This window comes from Stenella coeruleoalba (assembly GCF_951394435.1).
Source record: "Stenella coeruleoalba genome assembly, chromosome: 9".
NCBI lineage: Eukaryota > Metazoa > Chordata > Mammalia > Artiodactyla > Delphinidae > Stenella > Stenella coeruleoalba.
Window position 1 is genome coordinate 59,106,261 of NC_137155.1, and position 13,376 is coordinate 59,119,636.

At 47.1% G+C, this 13,376-nt stretch overlaps 2 protein-coding genes across 7 annotated transcripts in view; one reads left to right on the plus strand and one right to left on the minus strand.

Moving 5' to 3' along the window:
* Nucleotides 1–5,848, plus strand: part of WIPF3 (WAS/WASL interacting protein family member 3) — a 91,117-nt gene extending 85,269 nt beyond the window's left edge. For 3 of the 5 annotated variants that reach the window (XM_079931999.1, XM_079932002.1, XM_079932000.1), the window contains exon 8: nt 663–2,849. In XM_079931999.1, coding sequence (XP_079788125.1) covers nt 663–769 — 107 coding nt within the window. In that variant the 3' untranslated portion in view covers nt 770–2,849. Of the gene's footprint in view, nt 1–662; nt 2,850–2,912 lie in introns of those variants that run through there. The other 2 variants (XM_079932001.1, XM_079932003.1) reach the window with 1 other exon arrangement.
* Nucleotides 5,849–6,124: 276 nt separating this feature from the next.
* The window catches only part of SCRN1 (secernin 1), a 57,561-nt gene continuing 50,309 nt past the window's right edge, over nt 6,125–13,376 (minus strand). For both annotated transcript variants that reach the window (XM_079932012.1, XM_079932011.1), the window contains one exon: nt 6,125–12,042. In XM_079932012.1, the coding sequence (XP_079788138.1) occupies nt 11,884–12,042 (159 nt within the window). In that variant the 3' untranslated portion in view covers nt 6,125–11,883. The remainder of the gene's footprint in view (nt 12,043–13,376) is intronic.

Sequence of the window (13,376 nt, forward strand, 5' to 3'; positions counted from 1 at the left end):
TACACATGTCTATGTAAGTAAATGTCAAAAAGAAAAACAAAGCTGGAGGGATAAACAGCAAACTTTTAGCAGAGGCAACTCCGGGATAATTAATTGGGATTAGAGAGAAGGGCAGGCAGAGAGGAAGCACTTGAGGGGGTATTTTTTCCTTATTATCTTTTCTATATTCTTTGAATTCTTAATTATGAGAATATATTCATATGTAACTTGTGTAATATTTAAACCTAATATGTTTTAGAGAGTGAGTTGGAGCCTCATGGAACAGGGTCTGAGCTATGTCAGCACACACTTTCACTCCTTTTTTAAGCAACCCTAGCACGACGCCGGCACATTTGGGGCCAGGACACACGAGCGAGTCTGCAGCTGATGCTGTGTTCAGAGCTGAGAAGCTCGCACCTGCGTTTAGATGAGAGGCCTTCGTCACTTGTTCTCCTCCCAGCTCAGTGGACGTGACGCCTCTGTATCCACAGTGTGTGACATAGAGGCGGTGGGTAGAAACGCACAGTCTAGGGCCAGGAGCCCGAGGGTTTCAGGTTGACCGACTTACATTACCCTTGGTTCCTGTACCATTGCCCTAAGTGCCGGTTTAGCCAGACTTTCTCCGTGAAGCACATAGCCGGCCCTGGGCCAGCAGATGGTGGGATGGTTCCTGTGTCTTTCAGGCCGCACACCTGGTCCCTGGCTCCACACCGAGGCGGCCGGCCAGAGCTCCGATGACATCAAAGGCAGAAATGCTCAGGTAACACGGCCCTCTGGTCTCCGAGTGTGAAACTGGGAAACCTCAGGGAGCACAGAAATGTTGAGGGTGTGCTTTCCTCTGAACAGCCTCCTGGTTTTCCTCAGGGAAAGCCATAGGGGTACCTTTGTTTCCAGCTGGGATGAAACACAATTTCAAAACCTGAAGAGTGAAAGGGGGGAGCTTCTCTGGAATCACCACCACACACAGAAGCAGCTTTGGCAACACAGAACCCCTTGGGAATCACTCTGCAACCATCACCCCGTTCGCTCCCATCATTCTTCCCTCGTTACCGTGGCCTGAGAAGCCTGAGAGGAGAGCTCTGTAACATGTATGAAACATAATTTGGTGTTCTCTCTCGTCTATAGAGTACATGGTTTCTCATAGCACCCTGGGGATTTTTCTCCCATCGACATTATCATTTACTTATTTTTTTAATTTTTACTTTATTTTATTTTTGGCCACACTGCACAGCATGTGGGATATTAGTTCCCTGACCAGGGATTGAACCCGTGCCCTCTGCAGCGGAAGCACGGTGTCTTAACCACTGGACTGCCAGGGAAGTCCCCAACATTATCATTTCTTTTGACCAAATGTAGCCACAAATTTTGCTGGTGGCTAGAGGAAGGCTGTGGGGAGGGGATCGGGGGAACCAGAGAGGTGCTTGTGTCATAATTATGAGTCTTTGAAGAAATGCCCTCGTGCTCACATGAGGCAACTTGGACACAGTGTTTTCTAACCTGGGCGGAGATGACATCTCTCACCGCAGACGACAGGGTCTCATCTTTAAAGGCCCTTTGTTTCTTTGAAAACATGCATTCCGTCCACCCTGGCCGCCTCCTGTTTCACAGTGCCGTGTAACAAAAGGGGTGGCCTGCTGTTAGATCAGAACCTCAAGGAAAGAGACGTGAGAAAGAAGGAACTTAGGTTACTGGAAGTGGGGATGAGCTCCCTGAAGGACAAGCACCTCTCCCCTTTCTCACCATGGCTAATCCAAGAATTGCAATGTCCATTCTCAGATGACTGTAGGTTCAAAACTGGGTGTATGATTGCAGTTCAGAGAAAGTATGTATACAGAGGAAAAAAGAAGACAGGAAAAATATACACAAAATTGTTCACAGGCATTCACTCTGCCAGCTGATGGCTGATTTTGACTTCTTAGGGGGCATTTCTGCAATTTCTGAATGTTCCATAATAAATACATTACTCCTGTGATCAGAAAGATATAGTAATAATCAAAATAACATCTCCTACATTATATAGCTCTTTATATAGTTTAAATAACTTGCATATGTTATTTCATTTGCTCCTTTTAGCAACTCTGTGGTATAAGCTGGAGAGATACCTTTAATGCAAACTTTTTCCATATGAGAAAACCAAGCTCCAAGAGGTTAAGGAACTCACCCAAGGTCAAGGTCACGTTCGCAGACCTCTGACTCCTCGTCCAGTGCTCCTTCCACTGTACCACTGCTTTGCCTGGCATGTTAGAATTGACAGGACAGGAGTCACCCTCACCTTCAGACGTGGCAAGCACAATGGGACATTATGCACGGTCTGGTCCCTGACCTCATGGCAGGCACACATCTAAATCCCTGAGCCCATGAAGTCTAGTCAAGGATGAACTGTTAAGTCTCTCTTGGGCATCCCATTGTCAAGAAGATCTTCTTTATGTCTAGCTGGACACCATCTTAATTCATTTTCACTTCAGTGAGGCAAAAAGAAATCGCCCAGAGAAATCACGGGGTTCCAGACATGGTGAACAGCACCCTGGGGGTGCTCTTCTTTTATGGGTACAGAGCCCAAGTGATCCGTGCAAGGCTGGGAGCTCTGAAATCTGAAAGCCTGGGACCCTTTCTGTGTTTTCTGTTGCCTTGTCTTGGGATCGCCACCAAGTTCTTTGCTTTTCTTGAGCTTCCCGTCAAGTGAGTCTGCTGGTGCTTGATCCCTTAAATGTTTTTGATGGGATTAGGTCCCCACCTGCCACAAGCTACACTTTTCATTCCTTTTCCACCCAGGACCTCCTGGGTGAAAATAAGCACCTTACGTATGATGGGACCTTAAGACCCTGGCAGCCTTGCATGCATGAGGGAAAGCTTCACTGCCCGGCCCCGGAGTGTGTCATTTATGTGCTGTGAGTCTTCTGACCCCACCTGATAACACTGTCGTGTTTCCACAGTTATCGCTGAAGACACTCCGGTGAGAAGACAGATGAAGCCAACGTCCTGTGAGCCACCTGGGGGTCCATATGGCGGGGTGGACATCCCCAGGAGAACGTCAGACCTCACCCTTCTCAAGTTGTAATTCAGTTGACATACAGGCTCTGCATGGAGCATTTATTTATTGTAAATACGTGATTTGCACAGGCTTTAAATCAGTATTATAGTCGATTTTTATTTGAGTAATTTACAAAACACACACATCATTTCTCCATTGTTTAAAATGCATCTTGGCATTCATCTGTCAGCACAGATGACAGCCCTGACCCCACCACAGAGTGTCCATTCCATGACTGTTAATACGCGTGCAGGCTGGCCCTCCCTAGATTCGGAACCATTTTTAGAAGATTCCTTAGTTTCCCAAAGTCATAGTATCTACAACAGCTTCTTATTGGCATGATTTTCTAGTCTCATCACACAAACTGCAAAATCAAACCAGATAATGCCTTATAAATGACGCGGCTCACAGAGAGCAATGTGTCGCCACACCCAGACGATGCCACACGGCCTCCAGTGAACGAGATGCCACGTCTCGCTCCCGTCTTGCAGTACAGGGATTCTTTTGCTTCCTAATGTAAACATAACACAAGTCAAAGGCAAGAGCGGGCTTGGCCTCTCCAACACCAACCACAGGGCCCCTTTTGTATCTGAATGATCCTGCAAGTAGCCAATGCTCTTACTGTTTACACTGCCCCTCGTGCCCATGTCTGCATGACGGTCCTCCTGTCCCTCCAAGTTCCCAGCCTCATCCTGGCAGACAAGGTGAGGTGAGCTGTATGAGATTTCAGTATTTTCCCTGCAAGTTAGAAACCTGTGTAAGTCATCATGAGTAAATTCCTAATTCTGTCTCAGAGCTCTTTTTTTTCCTCCCCTGAGTGCAGGGTTTTCGTGAAAAACATGACACGGAAGGTATAGACTGAAATGTATTCTGAAATATCTGCCTCAAACATCAGTGCCCCACGCCCGCCCTTAGGGAACCTGGAGCCACCCATCAGGCAAATCCTAGCTGCCTTCTGAGCCCGAGAACCTAATTGGTCTGAGAGTCCCCCAGTCCCTGTGGTGGCACCTTTCTAGGTGGGGAGAAGTGTGTGAGTTCAGCCAGCCCTGACTATGGACCGGCTCAGGACTGGCTGTGACCTGTCCTCTCACACCCTTTTTGGGGAGCTGGCAAGGGAATGGCAGTGTGTTTTTGCTTGCTGCATGACCCCATCCTTGGTGGAAAAGCTGTGACAGAGGAAGGAGAGAAAATAGGAGGAAACAGACTGATCCCTCGTCTGTGCTCAAAATAGCTGCAGAGTAAAGGAAATCAGGGAGGCAGAAGTGGGAAGAGCAGTGAAAAGTAAGTTTCCTTTGAAACAGCCCACTCGTGCACTCACACCTCAAGGATGTAATGCCCGGAACACGCCATCCACGACAGGTAGCCGTTAGGAGTGTTTTGGCAAACATGATAGTACACCCAACCTAGCTGCTGTCTGGAGTGGAGACTAAGATGGTGTCCTCCATCACTGTTATGCTTTCTCATTCCAGACAGAAGCCACTGAGCGAGGTCAAGTTCCCTTCCCTGGGGAATAAATCATGCCAAGTTGTAACAGCTAAATCAATGGAAAAGAAGCTTTTGCAGGTCATCAGCTATGGGCATACCTGATTTGGTTTTTTGGTTCTGCAAGGTTTCCAGAAGGTCAGAACTTCTGTTTATTACAGTAGCCACTCCACCTCTCTCTCAGGTGTCCAGAATAATTACAGGGGTTTTAATGATCATGATTAAGGAGGTGCTAGACCAAGGCTGTTCCACCTTCAGAGTAGACTGCCTGCCCTGGTGAGGTGTTTACACATTCATGTTCTGCACCGCTGGGATGGAAATTCAAAATAAAACCATTCAAGGACAGAGGGAAGGAATGAGGAGAAACCAAAAATTGCAATTAGGGAGAAATTTCAGGAACCTGGGATCACATCCCTCCTCCAGACCCATCACTGAATTCTCGCCCTTTGAACTCTCACGGTGCCGGCCTCCGGCAGGACAAAGCCTTCACCCCTAGACCACAAACTCAAATGTAGCGCCCCTCCCATCCTCGCGTATGCTTGCTGGCGCTGTGGTCTGTGACTCCCCCAGTGTTTCACGTGTATTTTATATTTATTGATGTTCCCTCTGCAAATTTATTTCTTTGTACCCAATAAACTTTAATAAGTGGGAACGCTTCTAGCCATTCACTCGTTAAAGCCTATCGATGGTCACCAGCACCAACGCTTTTGTAGCTAACTAAACAAATGGGTATTTGGGAAAACCAACCAAGGGAAAAACTTTCTCAAATGCATTCTGTAAAAAGTAGATAACACTATATTTACTGAGTTTTATTAAAATCAAATGGGCAGAGTATTGTTTACAAATTACGCTGACTTGTGTTAAAGTGGAACCGCTTTCAACCTAAAGTGCACTAGCGCTGCCGCCTCAACAAAGCAAACCCTCAAAAACTCTCCTATATGGAGCAGGAATCATCTCCATCGCCATTATAGTGTCTTCAGGTACAGGGGAGACGAGGTTTACCTGATAGGTAAGTTGGCTTAAGGGAAAACATGATTCTGAATCTCGATTTTGCATCTTACAAGTTTAGGGAAGTAACAATTTTAGCCAGTCTATGCCTCAGTTTCCTCATCTGTAAAATGGGGGCACAGATATGTATCTAAGCATATAGTGGTGAAGATGGAGTAACATAACCCCTGGGCTAGCCTTTAACCCTGGGGTCATAGGAGACCAAGGTATCAGTGCACGCATGTGCGCGCGTGCACACACACACACACACACACACACTAGGGTACAAGCGGTTTGTTTATTATACATTCAGTCACACACAGAGCTCTCGCTGGCTGCATTCCATTCAGATATTCACTGAGCTGCTCAGATCACTGGCTCTGCGGTTGGGTAACAAGGAGAGAGCAGTAATTAAAATTCATAGATGCTCCTGAAATAAATCTCATCTAGAAAGTAACTTCAAAGTTAGCTGCTACACACTTTGCAACTGAATTAGTTAAGGACCTGACTTGTTTTATCTGCTGTTTTATTAGTAGAGGCACAGATAAGCTTTTTCATGACCAAAAGGGCCCATCTGATTGGAGGAAAAAAAGCAATGGCCCAAGATAATCGACAAAGTGGAGGATGGACTTTAAAGGCATTGACTGTAGAGGTATGTGAAGTGGCCATAGTTCTAGGCACCCCTGATGGAGTTCCGGGTGGGAGAGGTGGTGCCTAGAGGGGCGAGGGGAGCAGCTTAAAGGGACGGGCTGTGGACTCCAGAAGCATATTCCAGGTTCTCAGACTGTGCCCCAGAAGGCTTGGCATCCTTCCTGAACCTGCTCTGTTATGAACCGAATTGTGTCCTCCAGAAATTCATATTTTAAAGTCCTAACCCCATACCTCAGAAAGTAGCCTTATTTGGGAATAGAGTTGCAGATGTAAGTTAAGATGAGGTCCTACTGAAGTAGGGTGGACCCCAATCCACCCTATATGACTGGTGTCCTTATAAAAAGGGGAAGTTTGGACACAGACACATACACAGGGAGGATGCTATATGAAGATGAAAAGAGAGATTAGGGTGATGCTTCTGCAAGCCAAGAAATGCTGACGATTGCCAGCAAACCACCAGAAGCTAGGTGGGACAGAATCTCCCTCACAGCCCTCAGGAGGAACCAACCCTGCCAACACCTTGATCTTGGACTTCTAGCCTCCAGAACTGTGAGATGATAAACCCCTGTCGTTTAAGCAACCCAGTTTGTGGTCCTTTGTTATGGCAGCCCTAGCAAACAGATACATGCTGTGTTACCTTGGAGCTTTGCAGGAGTTTACAGTTTGTGAAAAAAGAGCTGAGAAAAAAGTTTAAAGAGTCAGCAGTTCCTTGTCATGTAAATGGGGCCATCATCTACTCTGACCTTGACACAGGTCACGTCTCGCTGGTAACTAAGTCCTATTTTCATGAACGAGACATTCAGTTGCATTTTGCCTGTCACGTGGAGACAAAACCATGGAAGCAATCTGGCATTTCTAGGTCACAGGAGTGGGAAGAGCTGGCTTTTTTCTTAAGTGGCACCCTCTCCTCTAGTGGAGTTTCTATGGCTTTAAAGTAAAGATGCTCGGCATAGGTGGCACCAGCCATTCTGATGATTTTGTAAAATTTGGTAAAATAAACATAAAATTTACCATTTTTAAGGGTACAGATCAGTCGTGTTAAGTACGTTCACGGTGTTGTGTGACCAGTCTCCAGAACTCTTTTATCATCTTGCAAAACTTAAACTCTGTGCCCCTTAAACAGTAACTCCCCATTCCCCTTCCCCCCTAGCCCCTGGCAACCACCATTCTACTTTCTGCCTCTAGGAGACTGACTACTCTGGGTACCCCATAAAAGTGGAATCAGATAATATTTGACTTTTTGAGAGTGGCTTATTTCACTTAGCATAATGTCCTCAAGGTTCACTTATGCTGTAGCATGTGTCAGAACTTCCTTCCTTTTTAAGGCTGTATATTCCGTTGCCTGGATATACTCCATTTTGTTTGTCCATTCATTCATTGACGGAGACTTGGCTTGCTCCCACCTTTTGCTTATTGTAAATAACGCTGGTATGAACACGGGTGTAAAAATATCTGAGACTCTGCCTTCAGTTCTTCTGGGTATATACTCAAAAGTAAAATTGCTGGCTTATATGCTAATTTCTATTTTTAATTCTTTGAGGAACCTCCATACTGTTTTCCATATCAGCTGCACCATTTTATATGCCCATCAACAGTGCACAAGGGTTACAAATTCTCCATATCCTCACCAACATTTATTTATTTGCTGTTTTTTTTTTTATAGTAACCATCCGGATGGGTGTGAGGTGGTATATCATGGTTTTGTGTTTATTTTTAAAGAGTGAATTTATCCACAGAATGGATAAATGGAGAAAACGCTGAACGGTTTGGTCTTCCGAAGATTCCAGTCATAAAATATATCCCCCTTCATACATTTTCTATGTTGTGGCCAATGCCCACATCTATTAATGAAACACAAGATAGAAGAGGCCAAGAGACATTAATTTCAGTATTTTTTTTATTGTATGCTTGATGTATTTAGAGACAATTCCAAGGGCAAGCACTGGTTGGGGAAGTTATCTGGTTTGTAGATATGTGTACAAAAGGCTATTAAGACTACACGGTCAGTTCCCACTGCAGGAAGCAGAAAGGTTTTCCTTTTTATTATTCCCTGCCCCTAGCATTTTCCAGCTCACACATCTGACTTCTCACAACATGACTGCAAACATGTACGTATTCATCCCCACGAGAAATCGGCATGTGACATCTCGGGATGTTTGGATTCAATCAGGTAAAGCACATTTGACACAAACCATAGGAGGGGAAGTTGGGACCTAGGACCCTATGGAATGAAATGCCAGGGCTACAGGGAAGCACAGGCACTGCTGGGCCAGCTGGTGCACGTGACCTGCCGCCCCTCCCCCTCCACACGAGAAAGGCCAGCTCAGTGGGCTCCCCTCCCTCCTTCCTCCCAAAAGCTGAGAGCTCAGCTGAAGACCTTCCCCAGAAATGACTTGACAGAATGCAGTCCGTGCATTCATAACAGACACACTGGTCCCACCTGGCTTTCCTGCTGGACTGTGCAGAGCTGTGCAACACCTGGACCCATGTGGGATGACATCAGGAAGCAAAGTACTTTGCCTGGTTGATAATTATTTTTTATACCTAATAATCCACCCGATAGTGAAGGAACTTCACTGCTAATATCTAATAGGCATACACCTTCTCTATTAGACAGCTTATAAGAAAGACTCTTTCTAACAATAACACTGTCTTATGTGATTGGGCACTAAAGAATTACCATAATTTCAAGTATATCCTTATTCTACCTAAAATTCCAAACCACCTCCAAGGATGAAAGAGTACTACTTCTGCTTTGCTAATTTACTTTTAGTGGAGCTTCTGCCCCTCCTCAGAGTATGAGTGGTAAATCCCAGCTACTAGCCAAGACTAACTAGCTTATGTTTGATTATGGGGCGCGGGGATAGGGGAGAGATTCTGTCCTTCACGGCCACGTCTTCTGTCTGCACGAGGCATACACAGCCCCCTCCCCCTCCCCCAGGTCTTAATGGATACACAAATGGTATTTTAGGAAGCTATTTACACGCCAACCTTTAAACATTATTTTCATAGTTCATCTTGAATATTCACTTTCCCCATACTGCCTTTAGAAAAGCAATCCCTGGTCAAGAAATTGTCCATGTAATGATAAGCACTTTTCAAAAGCAGAGTCTGTTAGGAGCATTTAAAAACAGACATCCCCCCAGCAATGGCGTACTCAAAATCCAACTACATGTTTCAAGCTGTTAATATGTCACTAGAAGTGAGTATAGCCACATCAGCAGGCTCTTTGCTCTCTTCCTGTCTTTCCCCTCGCATCCCAATGCACAAAGAATCTGTCCACCGCTATTACTCACGTTTTAACTGTACATAGAACATCTCTGTACAGCCTGATGGAAGCATCCCAGCCCCTTTTAACTTCTGCCACGAAAGGACTGCCACACCCTCTAGTGGTAACACAGTGGCATCACAATTGTGATGTATAGCGTCAGCCAAGACATCTCTCAGAGTTGGCCCTTCTTTGGGTTGCTGGAATAAGGTCAATGTCCCTAACAGAAGTGGCCATTATGTTTCCCACTACACAATGGCTGGGCAATAGCATAAGTCTGGCTGGGTTATCCGTGACCTTTGCTTGGCCCATAATAATGAAAGCAGGCCTCTGGTGTAATTTATTCTCACTAGACTTCTTTTGGTCAAACCTCTAATCACCCTGGGTATCTCAGACATGCCAGGTCTGATGAAATGTTTCCATAATAGGGCGAGAGGATTCCACATGGTGAAATTTTAGAGTGGCTTTCTGTACTATCTTGTTTTAAATAACCACTCAGCAGGTGGGCTTGGGAGGGGATGAGGTACATATGTCACCCCCAAGCCTCACCCTTCCCCACTCAGCAGCTGTAGACAGACGCTCTCACAGTGGCTGCGCCACCTAAAAGGACACCCTAAGTTCACCCACAGTGAGAACCCAGGCCAAACCCCAACAAAACTCAGCAACCACAGGTCACCGTGAACAGCTGCTGTTAACTTTGTCAGCACAAATATTCCTCCCATCTCTCACCACTTGTAGTTAGTGACTTTACATACAGAATTTGCAAAACTGCTGGGCAGAAAGCTCACGGTGCTCTTATGCTTACGCCCTTACAGGGGAGTTGGTAGAAAAAAGGATTTGTTCCAGTAAAACCTGTGACCCTCAGGGTCCACGTCTGTGTATGGGGCCCAAGCCCCTTCCAGCTCTCACGGCATATGATACACTGCAGCTGACAAGGAGTCACTAACTTGAAGTCACCTCCAAGACTACTGACACTCACAGTATTTCCATTTGGAAAGGCCTGTCGGTGATGAAGGTGATTAGGCCCACATGGTACAGGTGAGGCTGCATAATGAAGCCGCTGTCCTCCCTCCCACTGCGGTATTAACACACACACTTCTCCTCAGCATCTCTGCCCCCTTCCGTGTTAAGAGTGGTGGAGAGTATCAGTGGCTGGAAGTAAGCCCCCGCCCCCCGCCCCCACCAGCACCTGCCCACTTCAGCTACCGGTCTGAAGGCAGCTAATGGGCCATGCAGGGCGAGAGGAATAAAGGGAAGGACTGGGGAAAGCCAAGTGCTTCCTCCACAGCTTTGGGGGATATAACAGGCTGGGTAGGAAGGGCGGGGGTGGGACTGTCACCGTGGAGCCGAATGCTTCTCCATCCATCTGTCCCCTTCCTGCCCTCTGTCTTCCCTGTGCTGGGCCCATCTGGTCTCCCTCACATGCTTTCCTGGGCTCTGCTGGTAAGTCAAATCCTTCATGTGCCCACACATGGGAAACAAATCAGTTTAATTAAAGTCTCTGCCGAGATAATGGAGTGGCTGCTCAGATTCCAGCTACTTCAACTGTAATCTAAACAGCCCAGAGTTTCTCCTTTCTTTCCCTCATTAGCTGAGAAATTTGCAGCTTCGTGGGGTGGAACTTCTGCCACAGGGCCATTTAATTAATCCTAAACTAGACGGCGGTAACCAGGCCCAGAATCATCTCTAGACATACGCACATCCGCGTGGCGCGTGAGCAGCCACGCAGGGAGAGCCCCGTGCCTCATGGGAGAGCCGCGCCGCGATCCAGGGTCGTCACACACAGCTGCCTCTGAATCTCTACAGTGGGCAGCTTCCAGCCCGCACGGCACGTGGAAGCTGTCTGCGGGTCCACCGCACACGAGCGCGGTGCACAGGTTCTTTCAGATCACAGGAATCGGGATGGAGGTGGGCCTGGAGAGGAGCCCCCTTTATTCCTTCCCACTTGTTTTGTCTCTCAGAAGACACAGCTGGAGACATTATAGGCCTGCGCTCAGCAGAAGGGAGGCCAGGCCCGGATGCCTCCCTTGAGCACACACACAAGAGCCCTGGGCCAAAGAAATGCCTTTTGTTAACCAGAAAGAAACCACTACCGAGAGAAAGAGTAAGACTTCAAAAGATTTTGCCTTCCCCTCAAACTCGGCGCAGTGGAGCCTGTCTTTCAAGGCTTGATGGACTCTAGTCCTCCCATGAAAAGGCTAATGTGTCCATTGTCACTGAAACACAATAAGAGCAGCTTAAAATCCACAATCAGTCATACAATCGCACAACAGGCAAATGGGATACATGTTTACACTGCAGAAGGAGGGGATCTATGTTGCAGAAGAAGGGGGTGTTGTGAGATCCGAGGCAGAACGCTAGGGAACAGTGTGACGTTAACACATCTGAACTTTCTCGTTTTTCTCGGACAGGAGAGCGGTTTGTTTTGCTGGTAATTTAGTAAGGTGGGAAATTTTAAATAAGAAGGGGAAAGGGAATGCTTACTTCACTTAAAGAACTTAATCTCCGTGTCAACACAGTCATAGAAGAGATCTCCCACTTCGGTGGGGTCCAGGGGGTCATTGCTGGTCAGGATTTCCTCCATGGCTTCCAGGCCTTGCTTCTCTAGTTCCAGCATCGTCTTCCTCAGCTTTTGACCTTGCTCCTGAGAGGGACGAAAACATTGGGGGTCATTACAATGGACGCTGAAAGCCCCCCGGAGGGCCTGCCCCCCACCCCATTCAATCTGCTCCCCACGGGACTGCCACGGGGATGGTTCTAAAATGCAGGTGTGGTGATGTCACTGCTCTGCTTGGAGTTCTTGCCTTCAGGATAAAAATCCAGACTGCTGAGTGACGCTGGAAAAGGCCCTTTGTAACACACGAGGCTCCAGCCTGCCTCGCCTTTGCCACGCCTCCCGCATCTCCTTGCTCTTCAGCCAGACCGAATTAGCTGCATTCCTCCAGCCCATGATACTTTCTCGCCACAGCACAGGCAACCCTGCTCCCCTCAACACTCGGTCAGCTTGCGCCCACCTTCAGGCTTCCGTGAACGCCTTTCCTCTAGGCTACCCCCCATCCAATGCCTTTCCTTCTGCCATGGTTGTTCTCTTTCTGTCTTGCGATGGTCTGTCTACTTACCTGTGTCCCCCATTAGACCACGATCTCCCAGGGAGGGAGACCCGGGCTTATCTCTATCCTCCTGCCTGGGACAGAGGAGGCACTCCCAATAATGTCTCTTGAAAGAATAAATGGATCAATGAATAACCACATGGCATGTCTATCCCCGATTTGCTTTTTTTCTGAGGGGGTGACATCTCTTCTTCCAGGTGGCAGTCACTCATTTACATACAGTGAATGACAATGAGAAGCTTTTACTTGCCCAATTAGTCCCAGAACAGAGAAGCCGCTGTCACCACCCATCGACCACTTCCTAGTGCTGCCTTAACTCAAACCAATGGTCATTGTCAAATTTCAAAGTCCACCCAACCTCATCGGTCTCATCTTTGAAATTTTGTGTAGGATACTTCAGAACACACGGCCCTTTCTGCCCCTGCCTTCATTTGCCAAATACCCACAAAACTGTGCACCAGGGAGTGACATTTCCCCCCTGCTCGGGCTTACTGTGATCCACCTAGAAAACACGCACTGTCGGCAGACGGGGAGGGCAGCCCTGGACGGAACTCTGTGTAATGCAGCTGTAGCATTCATGGTTCCAGGGAAGGGTCTGGCAGGGAGGGCAGATGTCAAATAACTGCGACTTTTACACGTCAGAATGGTCATTTCTGGGGCACACAAGAGCAAGTTCTATAAATAGTGAGACTACCCTTCTCAGAGATACTTTCTGAATTCACTTGGATTTACTGCTGTCCTTTCTTGCTACCCTTTTTAGAGAGTCCACCGTGCTGGATGTAAGAAAATAAGCTCACCCAGTCCACGCAAAATGCACGCACCAATTTACCTATAAGATGTCACTTTCTTCAGGACAAATTGGACCCTT